At 42.6% G+C, this 20,772-nt stretch overlaps 2 protein-coding genes across 3 annotated transcripts; one reads left to right on the forward strand and one right to left on the reverse strand.

Annotated features, from left to right (window-relative positions):
• The first annotated feature begins 4,908 nt into the window (after positions 1 to 4,908).
• On the forward strand, positions 4,909 to 7,848 carry LOC137784900 (transmembrane protein 138-like). Its single transcript, XM_068575876.1, has 3 exons — positions 4,909 to 5,034; positions 6,283 to 6,358; positions 7,736 to 7,848. Exons 1-3 carry the CDS (start codon positions 4,909 to 4,911, stop codon positions 7,846 to 7,848), a joined length of 315 nt encoding a protein of 104 aa, XP_068431977.1.
• A 526-nt stretch (positions 7,849 to 8,374) lies between these two features.
• Positions 8,375 to 19,817, reverse strand: cfap70 (cilia and flagella associated protein 70). Of its 2 annotated transcripts, XM_068577475.1 has the most exons (26): positions 19,609 to 19,817; positions 19,325 to 19,511; positions 18,830 to 18,925; positions 18,612 to 18,694; positions 17,464 to 17,640; positions 17,164 to 17,346; positions 16,635 to 16,729; positions 16,029 to 16,107; positions 15,760 to 15,897; positions 15,353 to 15,508; positions 14,973 to 15,062; positions 14,762 to 14,853; positions 14,529 to 14,589; positions 14,269 to 14,451; positions 13,962 to 14,093; positions 13,733 to 13,861; positions 13,350 to 13,483; positions 12,944 to 13,059; positions 12,170 to 12,463; positions 11,581 to 11,783; positions 10,751 to 10,900; positions 10,346 to 10,507; positions 9,962 to 10,051; positions 9,586 to 9,687; positions 8,893 to 8,940; positions 8,375 to 8,622 (listed from the first exon to the last, which is right to left on the reverse strand). In XM_068577475.1, exons 1-26 carry the CDS (start codon positions 19,681 to 19,683, stop codon positions 8,527 to 8,529), a joined length of 3,351 nt encoding a protein of 1,116 aa, XP_068433576.1. In that variant the 5' UTR covers positions 19,684 to 19,817; the 3' UTR covers positions 8,375 to 8,526. The 2 variants fall into 2 exon arrangements, with proteins under 2 accessions (XP_068433576.1, XP_068433582.1); XM_068577481.1 differs by lacking the exons at positions 8,375 to 8,622; positions 8,893 to 8,940 and having other exon boundaries at positions 9,933 to 10,051.
• Positions 19,818 to 20,772: the final 955 nt, after the last annotated feature.

Genomic DNA, 20,772 nt, shown 5'->3' on the forward strand with positions numbered 1-20,772 from the left:
TATCCGTTCCCGCCCCCTGAGAGGTGTGGTGGAGGTTTTGTTTTTTGATGTCCCGAGGCAACGCTTAAAGAAATGAATACATGAATGAATAGATGTATTCTTTTTATTAATTAATGTTGTATTATACATATCGATATATATCGATATGTATATATATACATATATATATATATATATATATATATATATATATATATATATATATATATATATATATATATATATGTATATTTAATATAATGCATATGCATTATATAGACATAGCTATATCTTTTTTTTGAAATATAAGATATATCGCAGTGCACCATCCACAGTTGATTACTTTAAAACTGAAATGCAATGCTTATTAAATGTGCTAATTTGGCATCAATGTCCAGAATTAAAATATACACACTGGAAGAAGCTGTAGGTTCAAAAGTCCTGTTTCGTTTTTGTTGACATATTAGTGTGAAGGTTTTTTTTTAAGTGAAGTGTTTTACCAGCAACTTCCCCCAAGCTCAGCATCACGCTGAACAAGTCTAGAGAGATTGAATTGGAAAATTCTAAAACTGTTCATAACTCAAAGAAAAAGGTCCTACATTAAATCATCTACATGTTCTAAGTCCACATGCATATGATGAATCTAAAATAAATTGTCTTTGTTTATGTTTTGTTATAGTTAATCCAAACTTTAACAATATATTAACTGCGAATAATGTACAACTTCTCTTTGCCATTGTGTGTGTAGTAATACACATTCACCCCTAGATGGCAGTGTGTGTTCTGGCTCCACTCCTTCCCAAAAGCATTATCGTAATCTTCAATGGAAATGTGACTGAAAAAGCTCAGACAGCATCCATTAATAACACGTTATCATTTGCTCATATGTGTACAGCCTTGACCTTTGTAATAAATGTCTGTCAAAGGAGAATATAAATAATAATAAATTAAAAAAACAATAAACAAAGTACCTCAAAATGGATTTCACAACATGTGTTTTAGGCATTAACATTTTTTCAAGCAATAAAAAAACATTATAGCATTTTAGGGTAATAGGAGTACAAAGGTTTAGGAAATTAAAGATTAGTTGAATAAATTAAAATAAATTAAGTAAGAAATTCAGTTCAAAATGACATGGAAAATGAAACCGGAAAGACGGGTGTTATTATAAATATTATTAGAGCCTATTAGAGATGTGTGTGTGGGTGGGGGGGATAAACCGTGTTAAGAGGAAAGACACAAGCTGTCAGTCTGTCAGCATGTTCTGTTCTGCACACTTGAGTTGTACCTGACTGCATGCAGCATTAAGGCCGATGCTTCTCCAGAAATCCTCCACCTCACAGGTACACACGCTTTTGTTGTCTGTGCAACAATTGGATGGCAGCGATTGATATACTGAAACCATTAAAAGGATAACGTGTCACTTCTGTGTGGAGCAAGAATCTGTTCGGGAGTTTTTCTAAGAAGATTAAACAGCACTAAGAACTGACGGGAGACGAAAGCCTTTTATATGAAACTCTTATCTGACTAAAAGAGGGGGCAGAAATGGATGACGTTGTCTCTGTGTGAATCCACAGCACTATTCAAATGTTTCCCCTTCAAAATTGTATACGTCACCTAATCGCTCGGGTGATTATGTAAAGCTTGTGTAAGACAGCAGCAGTACTATTCTCTCTGTGTTTACGAACGCCGGTGGTTCTGCTAACCCACAATCTCAGTGGGGCAGCTTTTTATAAGTAAGTCGTCCTCAGGCTGACGGGCCTCTGTTCAGAAGGAGTCCTAATCTTCCTCACACCTGCCGCGGCCGTGCCAAGCTATAAATACGGGGATCATAAGAGGATCCACCTGGTGACAGTGGGAAGGAGCCATGTTGGAGAGTGATCCCGGCTCACAGGACGCCAGAGGAGCCGGGGGCAAAGATTTACAGGAGCTGCTGAACTGGCGACAACAGCAGTGAAACGAGGGCCTGTCTTCTTCAATAATTAATTCCTTTTAAGTGTCTTTTTTTCATGCAATGGCTAAGAAGTAAACTGAAGGAACGCCTCAGGATTTTTGAGGAAATCCTCAGGTGAGAAGATGGATCTTTAAAAAGAAAGAAGCTACTTAACATTGAACTGTAATGTAATGTGCAAATGTCCGGGTGTGGCACACAGCTGTAATGTAATTGAATGTTAAGTGTTTTGATGTAGCTGTGATTCAAACCCACCCTAATCAGAGTTGGAGCTCGTTTTGGAGGATTGAAGCGTGACTAGCTTCAACTGGATGTTTGCAAAACTCTGACTTGCCTCAATCGGCATCCAGCCATGCAGATAGTTTGGGTTTTTATTTGTCCATGTTTCGAAATAACTAAGAGGTCCTTATCCAAGCCAATTTCACTTTTGACTATTTCTATTCGTAAAAAGTACTTCCGACAAAGAAAAAAAAACAGCAAAGTCTCTCCATCAGATAAAAACCTGAACTGTCTGCATGGAAAGATCCATCTAAAATGATCAAACGGGCTGGTCCTAATCATCGTTGTGTGAAATGTATTCAGTCTTCAACATGCTTTTAAACCCTGGGAGCAGTCAGGTCACTAAAGGGCACCAGTAGCTGCATGAAGCACAGGGGGTCCCTCCCTGAGTCACCAGTCCCTGACCAAACATGTAGTTCATTCATTTGAAATCTTGACCCTCTCTTGATATCTTTAAAACACATTCTAAAATCTGTTTTGTCAGAACAATGTTGCTTATTTTAGCCTCTGATTCCTGTGTATTTTCTCCCGTTGTTGTTTTTCTGTCCCTCTTTACGTACCTACAACTTTTTACTCGCCCATCATGACCAGATGGTAGGACCTCTGACCTGTGGCGCTATTAATCAGTCAAGACTGTTTTGATGTGAGCCTTCTAGTTGGAGGTATTGACCTTCCTCCAGTGTAACGCGACTATGTGGCGACCTTGTTGTGAGCTCACAACAAGGTCGCTGGATTATCTGGAGTCATGATTTCTGAAAAGAGACCATGCTGTTGAGTTCTTCAAACGCATTTCTTTGGGGTGTCTTGAGCAACACAAGTCGAATGACATACAGTACCAATATATTGGAGACAAGGCAGTCATTCGCAGATATCTCCAGAAACTCACGACAAAAATGAGGGGCTTTGTGTTAATAAGGTCAAAAGGGTTAGAATGGGAGGAGTAAGGGAATGTTTTTGTGGTCATTGGACTCATTACAAAAGTGGCGATTGGTGTTAGTAGTTATGGTGACAACATGTCAGTAAAGGGGCCGGATGGCTGGCTAGCTACCTAAGTAGCGACGGGGAGTGAGATGGAGGGTTATTCGGCTCATTTGTGCTCAGTGGTGAGCAGGATCGTCTTTCAATCAGAGGATTGGCGGTTCGATCCCCGGCGCCTCTAGCCCATGTCGATGTGTACTTGAGCAAGACACCTAACCCTGAATTGCTCCTATAGCTGCACCTACGGAGTATGAATGGTTGATACTGATGTGACACCTTGCATGGTGGCTCCTCTCATTAGTGTGTGAATGAGTGAAAGATGTCATGTAGTGTTAAAGTGGTGTTAAAGTGGTCGGAGGACTAGAAAATCGCTATACAAGTACAGGTCCATTTACCATTTATCGTTATCATTTTCGGTAACCGTTGTAGCATTAAAACACTGTGGAATTAGCAAGCTAGTTAGCCTGCTACCGTGATAATTCCACCATGCTTGATTACTTGGTTACATTAAAATGAGCCAAAAGAAAGCTGTTTTCTCAGTTGTTAGCAAAGTGCTGTGACGATAGTGTGGATGAAGCATTGAGTTGTTAAATATTACTCATTTACTCGACTCTCTTCTTAACGGCACAACTCCACTGCTCGTTGTAGATGTTGCTGCTCAACCGCTCACCTTCGTGAGTCCGACACTTTCTGTAAGTCAGTTTAGTTTACATACAAAAGTTAGCCGGCTACAAAGGTTGCAATGTCAAGGGTACACATAAAAATGTCCGCTGCTCTGATCGCATGGCTACGTTGATTTGAGAGGGAATCCAGCTCCTAATTTATTATAACGTGTCTGGGTATGTTCGATAGGAAAATAACATCTGTTTTTCCCCATCAAGTCTCTTCTCTATGTGTATGTGAATCTGCAACAGCGTTGCGCTGTGTTTTCCATCAAAATACTAATGCGTTCGTCCATCTCTTTTCACAGAGCCTCTGCTGGATTTACTCAGGTGCCGATGCGTTACCAGTTTTGAATATGAAAATCCAACACCACGGACTGAACCGCTTGAATCTGTTCATGTTTTAGCTGTAAAAATCCACACCTCTGACATGTTGACATGTATGAGTTCCACGCAGCTCATCCCGAAAACCGACTCTTTGAAAGGACTTCAGCTCATCCCGAGTAAACAGGACTAATTCTACAATGGAGCCCTACTGCTGCATCACGTGTGGAGCCACTTAAAGGCCTCGATAAGACCCCCAAACTGCCAAGACTGTTGCGAGTGGGTTGATGTTTTTATGTAGTGCCAGTGCAGTGCAGCCTTGGATCCGGCGTGGAACCGCCGCAGTCCGCCCGGGCGCCCAGCCTTCGGGCCGGAGACGCTCCAGACGAGCAACTACTCTCTGGTGTTACTGATTCAGCTCAGCCTGCTCTCCTTCGACCTGTTCGTCAATTCCTTTAGCGAGCTGCTCAGGGATGAACAGGCTGTCCAGCTGGTACTTTTCATGTAAGTTCCTCACTGTTTTAGCAGCCAAACATAATCTCTAGCTAACAATAGTTCAGTTTACTCATCTAAACTGAGTCTTTTGGGATGCTGGAATGATTTGAAACAGCGTTGTACAAAGACAGTAATCTCTTTGTTCTTTCTGCTGTCACACATCCTCCTTCTCTCTGTGTGCTTTTTCTTAACAGAATCCAGGACATTGGCATCCTGTTCAACCTGATCATCATTCTGTTGATGCTGTTTAACACCTACGTGTTCCAGATTGGCCTGGTCGCCATATTGCTGGAGCGGTTTAGAGCTGCGTTAATGCTCTCTGCCCTCTACTTGACCTTCAGCATCATACTCCACTCCTGGCTTATGGTACGAGCTGTTTGCGTACAAATGGGCAGAGACCAATCCAGATCTAAGACTCAGAGTTTACACTCAGCCTTTTCAACATCACTGTTGTCATTTCGGTGTCAAGTCTGTGCGCTCTAAGATCGGGTCTTGCTCGCACTGTTCCATTTATTTGATTTGATTTAAAACCTCAGAAAACACATGGAGGGCAGATTCTCATTTTCAATGATGGAGGAACAGCTGAAAAATTAAGTGTACCGTGGCATCGTGTCGGCAGTCAGAGGTCAACTTAAAGTTTTGTTGATGCATATAACTCAAGTATGTGGCAACAAAAAGCATCTTGCTCCTGCTCACTGTGAGTTTGAGCCATGCCTGCTAGCGGAATTCCAACATTTGGAGAATTCAGAACCAAGAAAGGCCGAGAGGTGGAGGCGGAGCTTTTCGTAAAATAGCTTTATAAATAAATAGGCACAAATGCTGCTCATTGAAATAGCTGAACTCGTTCAACACGGAGAGGTAAACAAGTCTTTTTCTTTTTAGTAAGATAATATTTTTTTTAAAAAGGAAGCCGTATTTTAAACTCGATTTTGTTAACGACATGTTAATATGGACTAAGGAAAGAAATAGTACAGTTCAGGGCCAGTTTTCAAATGATAGCCGTAGACTTAGAGTCTATGATCAGCCGAGGTGGCCTGGCTCACATTGGGTTCGGATCCCAGTGAAGAGTGGACCCAAACGTAGATCTCTTATCCTCTGTCAACACAGAGACCCGCTGCCATAATACCAGAAACATTTGTATTATGCCCCATTATAAAAGTGTGTGCCAAATGCAGTCCATCCAAAATAGCAGGATGTCCTACTTGTATTATATTTGTATATGTATCAGCGAGAGTGCCAAAGTTACTGCTGATAAAAACTGACCATTTTTTTAGATTTTGCTTCAAAATAAAAGAGGTCAATGAAATGCATTCATCATCAAATTATTGGAATTTTGTTGGTGGTTATTCTTTAATAAAACAAGTCTACTAATATTAAAGTCAGGAAAAGTAGGCAGTAACAATAACGAGGGTCTTTTATTGTGAAGGATTTAGAGAAATATGTTTATCGCCACTGTCCCATCACGCTGGACGCATTAAAGTGGGTTTGAGTTGCAATATCTAGCTTTGTAAATTAGTGTGATATTATCAAGCCTAATGGAATACATAGTTGTTTAAAAATTGTTTTATGCAACGTCAACATGAACGTCAAGGTTTTTCTTTTTAATCTTTCCAGAATCTACGTTGGCTGAATACCAACAGATTTATTTGGACAGACGGCCTTCAGGTGCTGTTTGTGTTCCAAAGAGTCGGTAAGATGAAATGTTAACGCATCATTTATAAGGCTAATCAAAATATCATTTATTATAAAGGTCTGCTGCTGTCAATTGAGCTTTGTCAAAAGCAACAAACATGAACATCAATGTTATACAGTGATATATTCTTCAATAAAACAATTGTCAATTGATAATAATTATAATTTAAATTTGGAGGTGAGTGAGAAATGACACACTGGTTTTCTCGACAAAATTATTATTACAGAAACTATTGATGCCATTTGGTTCAGCAAGATAATCTTCACGACTGAAAACTACTTTTATGTGGATATATTTGATGCGTGAGAACAAACAGAACTTATTTAAGGCACGTAACCAAAAACTCAACTCAATAAAAAAAAAACCTAACCGGAAGCAGAAAGATGCTGACGATGTTTCAACGTGGAGCGGTTTTCTCTCAAAGCAGAAACGTTTACAAGAAAGTGACTTCCTACTTGAGTGACTACGTAAACTGTTCCATCATTTTCCATCTTCTACTTCTCCCCTACCGCCTCCTACTACTCCTGAATGCCACTATTTGTGCATGGAGTTGTGTTCATGTCACCTGCCATCAGGTCTCTGAATCCCTGAAGATGGTCACTGGCAGACATCTTGGAGAGCTCAGAGTTAGTCTCTCCTCTCCACCAACAGGCTCGCATCACCACGGCGGTGTGATTTTCATACACGCATAAGCTCATAAGTGGATAAACGGATTTATTGTCTCGCTGTTGTTCTCCTCGGATCCCTTATTAAGTTTTGAGAACAGACTGTGGGCATGTTTTTATTTGTCTAAAGACTCACCCAGACGGTTCCTCTGTGAGTGATTCACTGTTGCGTCACAATAAATATCTCTCTTCCATTCTGAACCTGTGAAGACGGCATAAACTCCGCCGGGCTAAGCTGTAATGTCTCTCGAGGAACCTCCATCTTTGTTAGAGCTCGTAACGACGGAGCCACTCACTTGGAAATTGCCACGTGAACGCACACACGTGCTTATGAAAATAACATTGTAGTTTTCTTATAAATTGGGGTTTTCACTGTTCTGTTAATGGAGATTGATTTAGATTCAGGGTGATGAAGCTTTTGGAATTTCTAGACAGTACTGTAAGTTCACATGAATTCTTAGAGAAGTACATAGAAGGAATGCGCGATTAATTCTCCACTCCAACAAAATTGTGTTCATTAGAGATTCAACCAGAATGACGCACTTAATTTGTTTCTGCATTAGTTGTGCTGCCGACTGCATATTGAAACCGTTTGTCGTGACAGTTTGTTGTATATTCTGAAGGCCGACATGTCCTCTCCCTTGTGATGAACCAACAGAGCGGAGTGTATTCTTTGCTCCTCATCCTCACGTGTGTTTTGTGTCCACAGCCTCCGTGTTGTACTACTACTTGTACAAGAGGACGTCAGAGTACCTGGGGGACCCTCGCCTCTATGAGGACTCGCCTTGGCTGCGGGAACTGTTCGCTCGGGTCAGACAGTGACCTCGCCTCAGAAATGACTCAGTAACAAGGTCCCGGACCGAGAGCAGAGACTTTCACAATAAAACGTGCGCTTGAAAATCAGTACGGAGGGGGGGGAAGTTGGCCACCTCGATACAGTGCATTTAAATGTGTTTAAGATTCATTTATAAACGCTTTTTTTCTTTTTTTAGGAAACCACACACTTAAAGTAAGTACAATCAGGCCTAAAATGCATTTCTTGTTAAATACACATTAAATAAATAGATTTGACAGGATTTGAAGACAGAGACATATTCCACAGAATATTTCCTTCCCAACGCAAGACGGATTGTGCCAAAAAATCTGCCGAACGACGTCTCATCAGGTCAAAATAACATGAAAAGTGAGACGCTTTCAAAATTCTGTGATACCTGTCACCAGATGCCCTTTTTTTCTTTTGCTAATGCTATACATTTTTTTTAAAAGACTATATTGCAGTTGTTTTATATACATTTGAGACTATTTGTGTTGCTTTGAGTTGGTTTGTAATAAGGATCTTGAACAGGGGTTTGACTTTATTACGGCTTTATTATTGACAGCGGTCTGTGAAATCTGACCGTGTTTCATCGTCACAAGAAAGTGTTGAATGCTTAAAGTACAATAAAGAAATGTCTTTTGAAACGTGTGCGTTTTGCATGAAATGTATTTGGTCGTGAGGATTCATGAGCTCGTTCCGAAGCAGGACTCTAGCTGAGTGAAGCGGAGCCCATCCTTCAGCTCACTGAACTCTTTGAGGAGAGAATCCTGCAGGTTGAACTGAATGCCGAGAGATGAGAAAAAAAGGTTTCCGTCAGCTGGGAGTTTCTTCACAGCACATGAAAACAAACTTCATAGGTCGAAAATATAGTGACAAAGTCCTATATGTGTTTGTGTTTAAACAAAAGAAGTACTAAATAATCAAACAACATAACGTGTTGTAGGTTTAGTTCTTTAGTACTCAGCATTATCAACAATAACAATACATTTAAAAAAAACTGATCCCAGCTCTACGTTACACACAGGATAAAAAACTCCAGATGAACTCACCCTCGTCGCATATGTATGAAACTGTTCTGCTTCCTCTTGTCTGCCGGTCTGAAAACAAAAGGGTAATTGCATGCTGGGTTCAGGTCCCGGTGAACTGCCCGGGAAAATCCAGTTACAGACAGAGAAAACGTGAATCTGTGTTAATTGAGCATGTGTCCCAATTCAGGGATGAGGTCACAAAGGTTTGGGCCGCCACCATTTTGGACTCAAAGCGACCACCGGAGGGCAAAAGATGCCATTAAAACGGCAGCTTACAAAGTGCCTGCCAAAAGCAAAACTAAATTTTCATTCTTCTATTCTTTGTATATTTAATAACTCTACTAAAAATGCATGACAAGTATTATACATACAAATATACTATTTATTGAACGTGTTGCCCCTCTGTCCATAGGGCCAGTAAACAATGGACAGAAATAAAGCGAAAAAATAAATAATCCAGCACTCTTTGTTATGTCAAGGACCTCCAAAAAAAAAGCACAATCCATCGAAGACCGTGTATGTGAGCCGTGAGCAAAGAATGCTGGGATATGAAACACATAAGGATTCACAGACCCGTGTTTGGTTAAAGAAAAGCAACATTTCTTTGGGGCGTTTTCTCGTGTCGGCCCCTCGGGTCTTGAACATGCAGACTTCAAGGGGAGGCCGAGCCCAAACTGGGTCACGGCGAGGTGTGTTTTTCAGGTCATCACTCACCTTGAGGCAGATCAGAGACAGGTAAGCCCACACCTCAGCGTTTTGGCTGTTCAGATGGTTGGCCTCAGTCAAAGCTTCCTCAGCGACACGCAGATCCTCCAGCTACAAACACACGCACACACAACCGGGGCTCAAAGTAGAGAACACACAACTCTACCGCTGGAGGCAAACTAGCAAACTCGAGTAACCTGAGCTTTTTTTTCCCCCAGCAGAATCAGGACAGGACCCTGTGACGACAGGACTTATTCCCATGAAGAAATAACCCCCAAACATTAAACACTGTGACGCCACAACATACAATGTGTAAATAAGACCTTTCTATCATTTCAAAACCAGAATTAAATTACGTCTAAAATATGTTGTGATGTCATTTTACTCGGTAACAGGCAGTGCCAAGACCCAGCCAGGTGAGGCAGGAGGGAGACTTCTCACACGCCTGCAGGTAGACACCTTTGGCTTGCTCAAACTGAAAGATATAAACACATACACACAAAGGGATTTAGTAGCATCAAAAAACATGTTTTGCAATGACTTAAGTGAGAATTCTGTGATTTCTGCCCAATAACACTCTCACGTGGTTTACACATTTAAAACTGTATCAAAATGCTGCTGCAAAGTTAAACTGGTCTAAAAAGAACCCCGTTGTTTCCAAGCTTTTGGGCCAGTTTGTGCTATTTTAGAAAAACCTTCCTGTGACTTAAGAAACCAAGTGATCTATCTGAGTGATCGGAGGGAACTGAAGCTCGCCTCGGTATCTGACCTTCCCCTGCTGGAGGCAGATGGATCCCAGGCGGAGGAAGACGAGGTGAGAGTCGGATGGCGGTTGTCGGAAGTTCAGGCTCCACTCGTAGCTCTCCCGGGCATCATTGAACGCCGCCAGCAGGAAGTGATAGTGGCCGTTCAGCGCCCACACATCCGCATCCTGTTTACAAGGTGGATAACATTTCTCCGGTCAAAGTTCAGAGAAGATGCTGTAGTTTAGTTTCAGTAATATATTCAAAGCCATATCATCGGGTGAATTACATTTTTGACAATTACAAAACAGCAAGAGTGGAAGGAAGTCCATTGAGCCAAAACTAAATGTGAATCTATGCAACGTGAAACAGAAGCAGTGAACCCATGCTGTCATTTCACATGTTCCGCTCATCCCTCGGAGTGCGAGTACCTGGTCGCTGTGAAACCGCGCCACCTCGAGGCTGGCCGCGGCGGCGTCGTGGTCCGCTTGGAGCAGCTGCAGCCGGGCCAGGAGGAGCAGGTAGGAGATGCTGTGGCCGCCGTCTGACAACAGCTCCAGGGACAGAGCTCGCTCCGCCATCTGAGAGCAGGGAGACGGGGACTATGAGCAGCAACATGACATGCACATTTTGTTGTTTTATTTCAGTTCGGGATGCACCGATCTGACTTTTTCAGTCCCGACAGCGACACCGGGGGCTTTTATATCTGCCGATATCGAGTACTGATCTGAGACCAGTGTTGGATAAATAAGATGTGTGCTTCTCAGTGGGGAAGAGACCGGGATCATTCGTTTATGTGTGCGGCAACATCAGGCTTCATCTCAACATTCTTAACTTTGTAAAGCAAAATGGAACAAATGAATCCCAAAAATACAAATCTATTGTTTGCTTTTTTGTTTTTTCTTGTACCAATAAAAAAATAAATCCTAAACCAGTAACTGAGTTCCGGTATGTAATGCATAAATTATGTTTTAAAAGAACATTTGATTTGTGTCAGTATCAGCCCAATATCTGAGAGTCCCTAACTTTGGAAATTTTACTTTAGCATGTTAAAATAAATGGAAAAATAAAACAGACTTTTCGTAGGTTAACTGTCATTTTCAGGATGTAGAAGCATCCGTGGTGGTCATGAATCACTCATCATTAACGAATACTGAGTTTGCTTTTATTCTTATTTGACTGCTGTGAGTCCGGCTGGCTGGCGTGCGTGCGTGCGTGCGTGCGTGCGTGCGTACGTGTGTGTGTGTGTGTGTGTGTGTACCTGCAGAGCAGAGTTCTGAAGCAGGAACCGAACTGTCTCTATGTAAATGGTGGAGGAGCGTTTAGCCGGAGCTGATATGGAGCTGACCCGCTGCACTACTGGAGGGTCTGCTTGCTCGTCTGAGTCCTGTTTCTGGTCCTGGTTCTGGTCTTCATTCAGTTCCTGGTTCTGGTCCTGGTCCTGGTCTTCTCCGCTCACTGGATCTGAGAGAAAATGACACTAGCATTGTCAGGTAGCAAGCGGCGATGACTTTTTCCCTGTGGTTCTTACCAACAGACTGCATCTGAACTGTGTTAAATTTTGTTTTAGCTTCTCGATGCAAATGACAACATTTGTAAGTCAACATGTGAGGTTTTATTGGTAAAACCAAAATTACAATCTAATACTTTTGGTTGTTCATTTCACACTGAAGATGTCATAATAAATGTAACTATTAAAAGAGGCGTTAGCAAGATCCACTAGAAGGAGAGTGACCTCTGGCCTTTCTATGTAAAAGTATTTTCATGCCTGGTTTCCCTCCACGTGACGAGAGGAAACCAACACATGAGATGAAGAGGCTTTATACCACTAAATCCCACGATAGCTGCACCTTTCTCATTGGTGGGAGACTGGCATGCAGCCAAGTCTGTCTCCTCATCCTCTCGCTGGTCTGCTTTCTCCTTCTCCTTTTCCTCCTCCTTCTCCTTCTCATCCTCTATCTCCTGCTCCTCCTCTTCCTCCTCCTCCTCCTCCTCCTCCTCTTCCTCCTTATACTTCTCCTCGTTCGTCATCTCCTCTTCCATCTGTGTTGGCCTCTCTGCTTCTTTTCCCTTCAGCTGCCTCTTGGCCTCAAGAAAAGCCCTCTCAGCCAGGATGGATTCACTCCGGATCTCGTGGTGCAAACCTGGACAGTCAGAAACTTAAAATAAGACAATGTAATTTCCCAGCATGCATCTGTCTTTATCACTCGTGATCATTTCGGGTCAGAGATTGTGATGGCTAAATGTAGATTTTCGTAAAAATATTTAAAATGTTTGTGAAATTGCATTAGGTTTTAAAGTCCAACTAAAACCCTGTACTTAAAATCAGACAAATTATTTGAATGTTATCAGCTTTTAAAGCTCTCTACTACCTCTAAATAAAGAATGAAAGAAACTAGACATGTACATCATCTCATAAATACCCGTAAGACTGACCAAGTAAATTAAGATAGTAGTCTCAAAACCTGGGAAAAAAGGGAGATTATTCTTCCGCTTTACTTTCTCTGTCGTAACTTTTTAATTTTTTCCTGCAAAGTTTACAGATGTGACAAAACGCTATGGATGTGTTCTTTGTCAGCAGCCGGTTCACAGGTTCAAGAGCAGAGAGGAGGACCACATCTCACCCAGCAGCGTCCAGGCCACCACGCTGGGCGGATCTACGCTGGCAGCGCTCTCCAGGAAGGTCCGGGCCTCCGCATGGCGCTCAAACATCGTTGCCAAGACACCACACATCATCAGGCTGGAGGAACAGGAGCACACAGACACAGGTCCACGAATTCAGTTCAATTAGATAATTGAACCGTTAGTTTTGGACCATGAGCGGCCATGAGGTGGAGGTGAGTGTTTAACCACTAACAATGTTGCACTCATTAAGAGCAGAGGAACTGGAGAACTGGAACTATGTTTGTGGTGTCCTCTTACACAACTATTCTATTCTCATTGATGTAAACAGTATTCAGACTCAGGACCTCAGTGTTGAGCTCATAGCCGTATATATATATTTTATGTTTTTCTAACAGCATTTCTAACCTGGGCTGGTGTGCCGGCTGGACGGACACAGCGTGCTGGAAACACTCTGTGGCCTTCATGTAGTCCCCGGTCAGCATGTAAAGGCTTCCCCACTCAAACTTGTGGGAAGGCTCATTTGGGTGCCTCACCGCTAACTGCAGGAAAACAAGAAAACTAAATTTATTTATTTTACCAGCCGTTATGTCATCTAGTCGTCATCTGCATATAAATTCTTATATATATATATGCACATGGTGATTACAGTCAATTTCGATTTAGAGGCCTGAAAAGAGTGAACAGATAGACATCTGTGAACATTTTCCAGCAAGTTCTTTTCCTCACGTCTCATGAGTGAGGAGCAGAAGTATAAAGAGAGGCGACTCCGCCTTTTAGTACTATTGTACCTCTTGGTAGTACTGAACAGCCTGCTGATAATCCCCAGTAAGCTGAGCCTCTTTGGCAAAACGTTGGAGCTGAGATGAACTCAACTGGATGTCATCGGAGGAGTCATCAACGCCGTCATGGGAATAAATCTGGTGAGGAGGAGAGGATAACAATGAACATAAATACACACACACACACACACACACACATATATATATGTCAACATATGTAGGTGTGCGTGTGTGTTACCTTGTTGTGAGCTATGTGCATCTCGTCCACTAGGTAGACATAGAGCTTGCTGACAAAAAGTTTGAGCTCCTGAGGGTCAGTGAACGGCTCTGTTCGCTGCATCTTGTCCCGCACGATCCTCACCACTGCATGCTACACACACACTCACACGCACACACACACACACACACACACACACACACACACACACACACACACACACATTCATGTGGTCAAACAGTGACAGAAGAGCCACCACCCCCACAGTAAATACACATTAATTTAAAAAACCTGATGGGCCACAGATCAATTCAGGGTTTCTTCTGACCTTCATCTGTTCCTTGAAGGTGAAATATTTCGCAGAGACATTGAGCGATCCCATTAGCTCGACCTTCTTTTGCTCACGGCTGCAGTTCTCTGACAGCTCACAGCTAGGTCCGAACATCTCCCTGTACTGGCCCGAAACATGGGTAACCACATTGGCCACCTGTCTATGGAAGTCCAGCACGGCCTGCGGCGGAATTCAGCAAGTAAGCAAACTCTCCGCTGGTGTGCGGTTCATGTTGTGTGCGTGTGTGTGTGTTTTACTCTTTCTGCTCTGCTGGGACCCGCTGAAACTGGAGGTCTGGGCGGGATCAACGCCATCACCCTGCAGGAATTAGATACCCACCTCAGCACACACGCAGCCATTTGTGCAACGACCAAAGGTATGAGGCCAAAGGGCATAAAAAAGGTGCCTTAAAAAGGAATATGATTCCTACTAGCCGGACAGAGTAACCCGTAGAACAGAGTCAGACTTGAGGATTTATTTAACACGTCACCTTCTGGACAGTTCCTCCGTAGATGTTTTGGGTACCAGCGGTTTCTCCAAGGCTATCTCAATGATAATATAAGTTCTGGCCTCCACATACATCTGCAATAAACAGGAATTATGTGTCAATGTGCTACGATATGTATGAGACTGTAACTACGACTACGGCTTCTAGTAAATCATGGCGCACAGACATGTGTTGTGGTTCCGTGAACGCTTACATTTCCCTCCAGATTGAGGCGCGGCTCAGTTTCGGTGACCGTGTCGGATGTCTGGTCGACCGTGGCTATTTTGAACTGACTCGCATGTTGCTGCCATAGTAGAAACAGGTGACATTAAGGGTCCCGGCTTCACAAACACAACCTGGATCAATTCAACAGGTGCTCTCGTAAATAGCAACTTAAAATACTTTAAATATAAAGCTGGAGGAATCCTGGTTACAATATAATCATCTGTGTGAGACGTGACATGAAAAGCATCAAGTTGGCTATTTCAAACTTTGAAGGACTTTTTTTATGTCTCTCCAAGCTCCTAAAATTTCTTAAAACTTAAAGTTAATGTATAAAAAGGAATGTCCTTTGACCATCACGACCTTCCTGACCTTTTTGGGTGGCTCCTTGCTATCTTTGCCTGCCCTTCCATCCGGGCTCTTCCCTGCCTTCCCCTTGAAGGAGCCTGCAGCCGAGGCAGGACGAGCTTTGACCTGGTTGGCCACAGCCTTGACCTGCTCCTTTAACAGGCTGCCACTCTGCTTGGCCTTTAAGTAAAATATAAATGGGAAACAACTTATTATTGTATATTATACTTAGGAGGACAGGGGTGGAGCTAATTGATTTTTTCATCAGACTCTTGTGCTAGCAAACGTATTTCCAGAAGGTGTTGCTCTAAAAAGCAGATGGAATTCCAGCCATGTATTCAGTCAATCCAGTGAATCCCGACCCTGATCAGGAACTATGAATAAGTGAAAAGAAGAAAGCTAATGAGTCGTGCGCGTATGTTTGTGCCAACCTTCTTCAGCAACTCGGCCTCGGAGAAGGGCTGAATGCTGTACGCTCCTCGGATGCGGCGGACTCCCGGATACAGCAGCCGCCCTATGTCCACAAACGCCACACCATGGAAGGGGATCTCTGGGTGCTCCTTAGCCAGCTGCGCGCGCACACACACACACACACACACACACACACACACACACACACACACACACACACACACACACATCATCCATCATTGCTTTAGGGTTTTGAAGAGAAAAACATTCTGAATATAAAAGGTCTCACCATCTTGGTTTCCGCTGCCTTTGTCAATCTCATTATCTCCACCGGCCACAGTCTGCTCTCAATGATCTTCTGCTGAAGCCTGAACATTGATGCACATATTTTCAGATCTTTCCTGGTTCTGTGTTTTATACGGACGTTACCTCCACGCCTGCAATCCCCTCACAAGCAATCAAGCGTTGCTGCTGTGTGTGAGTGGTCTTCTTCACAGGGATTTAGACCAAGCATTAAAACTTTACAGCGGGTTTATTGCATCAGTAAAAAGATTGGGACTTCCTCGTTTCCTCTCCATTTGGCCTTAAACGCAATGAATGGTGGAGACAAGTTTTACAGTACAATGAATAAAAAAATAGAACAGAATAATATTTAATGAACTAACAAATAGAAAAAAATATCTATGCAAACAAACAAACAATATAACAATATAAAATGTTTGACGTTAAGTTGCTGTTTAGATGAAAGCACAGACATAGACTATCAACAAAAAAAAACTGATGACCGACTTTCCCTTTCGAGGATAACCTCCTAAATATTATGACCAACAGGTATGATGCTGAGATAGCAGGAGGTGTGTGTGTGTGTGTGTGTGTATGTGTGTGTGTATCATACTTGGTAGTTCCTCCCGCCTCCAGAAAGCAGTACATCTCTGTGTCCCAGCTCACCCGGTTCTTCGCGGTCTCCACCTCATTGCGAAACTCCCGGTTCTGTGGAGAACATTTCCTCGTTCAGCCCCGTGACTGAGCCGGCCTCCATGCTCGGGTCAACGTGTTGAGCGGTAAATGTGGTCGACTGAGCCGATACGGTGCAGACCGAGAAGTCCAAGACTTCAGTCGACCACATTTCATTGGAAAACCACATAAAAGGGGCCGAATTTTCCCTTAATCATTTGAGATATTCCAGTCCTCCCAGAATGACACAGTCGTCATGAATAGTTACTTTTTTCTACTGTTAACATTGTTAACACATTTAAACTTGTGTGTTTAGTCACCAGTTTAAGTATGAGCCTTGAAGTCTGGGCCACATCCATTGAATGAACAGCATGAATGAATGTGACATCTTTCACTTTATCACACCGGTCTATTCAAACAGCGGCAACATCTACCAATGCACCCAGTGTGCAGGCCACATTTTCGGTCACCTCCAAGCCCGTCAGCTCGCCGTCTTCCTGCTCCACGAGCTCTTCCTGGAAAAAGGCACCGGGCCGAAAGTGGTTCCCCGGTACCAGCAGGGACTGATGGGGCCTCTTCCTCTGTCGGCCATTTTGCTCTCTCTGCCCGCCTGCCTTCAGCTGCCCTTCGCAGAACAACAGCACCTGGTTTTTCTGGGAGTCGAACAACCACAGTGTTAAAATGTTTCGCTCTGCAGAGATTCAGACTTGGGGATGGGGTTTGTTTCATCTTGGAGGGCTTTACAGGTCCAAACTAAATATTACACTCACCTGTGCAGTAAGCGGGACCTCCAGGGCAGCGGCGTATGTGCAGGGATTGCTCTGCAACGTCCACGCCTCGGGGACGGAAAACGCCGTCTCCATGGTGACCTTCAGCAGGTTGGAGGCTGCTCGATCGGCCTCGGGCAGCAACGGAGCCGACACACTGACACACACATCCAGGGTCGACTGCAAGAGGGCGAGAGAGTCAAACCACGAGGCACAGTCACATCTTGTTCATTGACTGTTTAATTACACGGTTTTGGAAATGGCATTATTCTTATGAGATGACGTAAAGGATAACGGGGACGAGAGGTTTTCTTGGTGCATTTCTAAACACTGGTGGGATTTTTGTGGCTTAAAAGTGTGTGGCAAGAGGAGGGTGACAAGGGTCTAATCTTATATCGCAGATGTAAATATGATTAAATAAATATGACTGTGAAATGGTAAATATCCTGGAAACTTAGTAGAGAAAGCATCTATAGATCAAACGTTTGTTTATGGCTAATCCACTAAATAAATTCCTGCAATATTACCTCATATGGTACAAGGTTTACAGATTGATAACTCTCCATTGTCTCACTCAATATTATGTAGCCCAAACTTTAATTAAATCACCTTTTACCCTACACAGAGCATGTTTTCAAAGGCCCTGGTGGTCAGTCCAATCAAATAATTATATCAATAATGAATAATTATTAGGGACCATATGAGCATCTGGGTCCTCCACACAACAAGGCCACAAATAAGCTTAAAACTACAGCCCCTGCCTTCGTGACTTATTGATTGAGATTGTCTGGTTGGTAATCCAGATTTAGATTGCAGGTTTAGCTAGAGAATGAATGTCTTCCAGCCAAAATACACAACACAAATAAAGTACACAAATTTCAAAATGTAGAACTCAAAGATAGCAAATCTATGAACAAGATATATTTCCTAAGTAAGAAATATGAAAGCCGTCAAAAAACCCCAGTAGTTCCAGCACGACTTATTTATGAATAATGTACACAGCTGGAAATGTGAAGTAACACGTCACGTGTCTCTTGTGTTACCCGCCAACACACATGGGTCGTGACCTTGCCCTCATCTAAACTGTAGCCCTGACACGTTCTCTTCACAGTAAGTAAACGACAATGTCGTCGAGCCATTAACCGACCGACCTTGCTGGAGTCCCGGCAGGACCCTTTGGCCGTGGAGCTGCTCACTGGGTTCAGTGGGACCGTGGACGAAAAACTGCACTGGCCTGAAGACAGAAGAAAGAATCAGTGAAACGGTGAAACGTTCTGCCGCCCCCTTTGGAGGAAAAGCTATTTGCAGTCAAATTGACGGAGATACACCGGTTGTTTTCAATCTAAACAAAATATAAAACCACTCAAACCCTGGATCAGCGGCAGCAGGTCCACCACAGCTTGGCCCAGCACCGCTGTCCTGGCCTCAACCTTCTTCTCATCGGGCAGGAACTCCTTCACCATAACTGCACAACAAAACACTATTTTCAATAGACGTAGCCTGTATGGCAGTCAACACAGGATACTTCAGGAACAGATTATCTTATTATATAACAGACTATAAACCTATAGCTAATTTAATTTAATTTAATTTAATTTAATTTAATTAATTTAATCACTGCTCCAAAAAAATTAAAGGAACTCTTTGAAATAGCATTAGATCTTAATGTGAAAAAAAAAATATGTTGGATAATACCCAACATAATTTTGAATCAGCCCTTAGGTCAGGTGATCGTGAGGGCCATTCAAGTGCATCAATTCCTTCATCCTCTCTCTCTCTCACTCTCTCTCTCTCTCTCTCTCTCTCTCTCTCTCTCTCTCTCTCTTCTCTCTCTCTCTCTCTCTCTCTCTCTCTCTCATCGTACATATGACGGGTTTGCTGGTCACGTGCGCGAGGCCCCGCGCGTCCCCCGGGATGTTGAGGCTGCACGTGAAGTCGTAGTGCACGCACTGCTCCGCTAGCTCGAGCTGCTTCAGGTCGGACTCTCCCACCACGTCTCCGTCAACCTCCACCTGCACGGAGCTCTGGAGGCTGCCTGGCTTCTTGCCCTGCTGCAGAGAGAAGGACACGGAGAATTTGTGTAACCGTTAACCGTTACCCGTTGACCCTTAACTGTTACCCGTTAATCGTTAGCCGTTCAGCTCTTACCAGTTTGTTTCCACGTACGACAGTTATGTTAATAGTTTTATAGTTGGTTTCGGCGTTATTTCCTGAAGTCTCCATTATTTGTAATTGTATTATATATATATGTATAATAAATATATATTATTACATAACACTAAATAATATTAAAGTTATCTCGCCAGGTTTTGTGCTGGTGGTGGGTTTTCGTCGAGTCCCGTTTCCGTGGAAACTGTGATACACGTGGTGGTGCGTTCAGGTAGAATCTGATATTTTCCCTTCTGAAACAGAACGGATATATCAGATTCTACCTGGTCATCACAAAACCACGACAACAGCAGCCATTAAATTATAAAACAAACACATCTATCTATCTATCTATCTATCTATCTATCTATCTATCTATCTATCTATCTATCTATCTATCTATCTATCTCTCACTCTCTCTCTCTCTCTCTCTCTCTCTCTCTCTCTCTCTCTCTCTCTCTCTCTCTCTCTCTCTCTCTCTCTCTCTCTCTCTCTCTCTCTCTCTCTCTCTCTCTCTCTATCTTTCTATCTATCTATCCAAAGCTAAATAAAAACACACACTCGAACAAGGAAAGTAGCTCTGTAGTAACACTGAATACTTACTGCTGATAGTTTGTAGTTTTGTTGTTGCATTGCCATTGCATGACCTTACAATATTTGAAAGATTCTGCCTTTTAAGTTTATTTTTTATCCAACAGTGAAAGCTACTCAAGAACAATTACACATAGTAGTATTGCTATTTTTTTTTATGACAGTAGTAAAATATTGCTGTCATTTTCCCTTCTCATGATGGATCAAAGTAATAAATAATAATGTGTTCAACTGCTTTTACTCTTTATTCACATAATGGGTAGCAGTATTTCTCATGCAAGTGTATTCAAGAACATTATATATTAGTAACTCTGTAAGAGTGCTAAAAAGCCAGCGGGGGTCACTGCTCTCGAGGCTAACTTTGCAGGTGGCGGGACAACAGAAAGTGCTTTTGTGCCATAAGGTAAAAATAAGATCTGTAATATTGTGTGTGATTCCTCAGTTGGGATAAGTGATCCTCTATTTTCTCCGACAGCTTCCTAATATGAGTGACGTGGTCCTAAAGTACACAACATTTTCTGCAAGTTACATAATATTTGGTTATTGAGATATGTATATAAACTCTTGTGTGAG

The sequence above is a fragment of the Clinocottus analis genome, unplaced genomic scaffold (genome assembly GCF_023055335.1).
Source record: "Clinocottus analis isolate CAN_PGR_092001 unplaced genomic scaffold, fCliAna1.0.p SCAF_1, whole genome shotgun sequence".
In the NCBI taxonomy this organism is placed as follows: Eukaryota; Metazoa; Chordata; class Actinopteri; order Perciformes; family Cottidae; genus Clinocottus; species Clinocottus analis.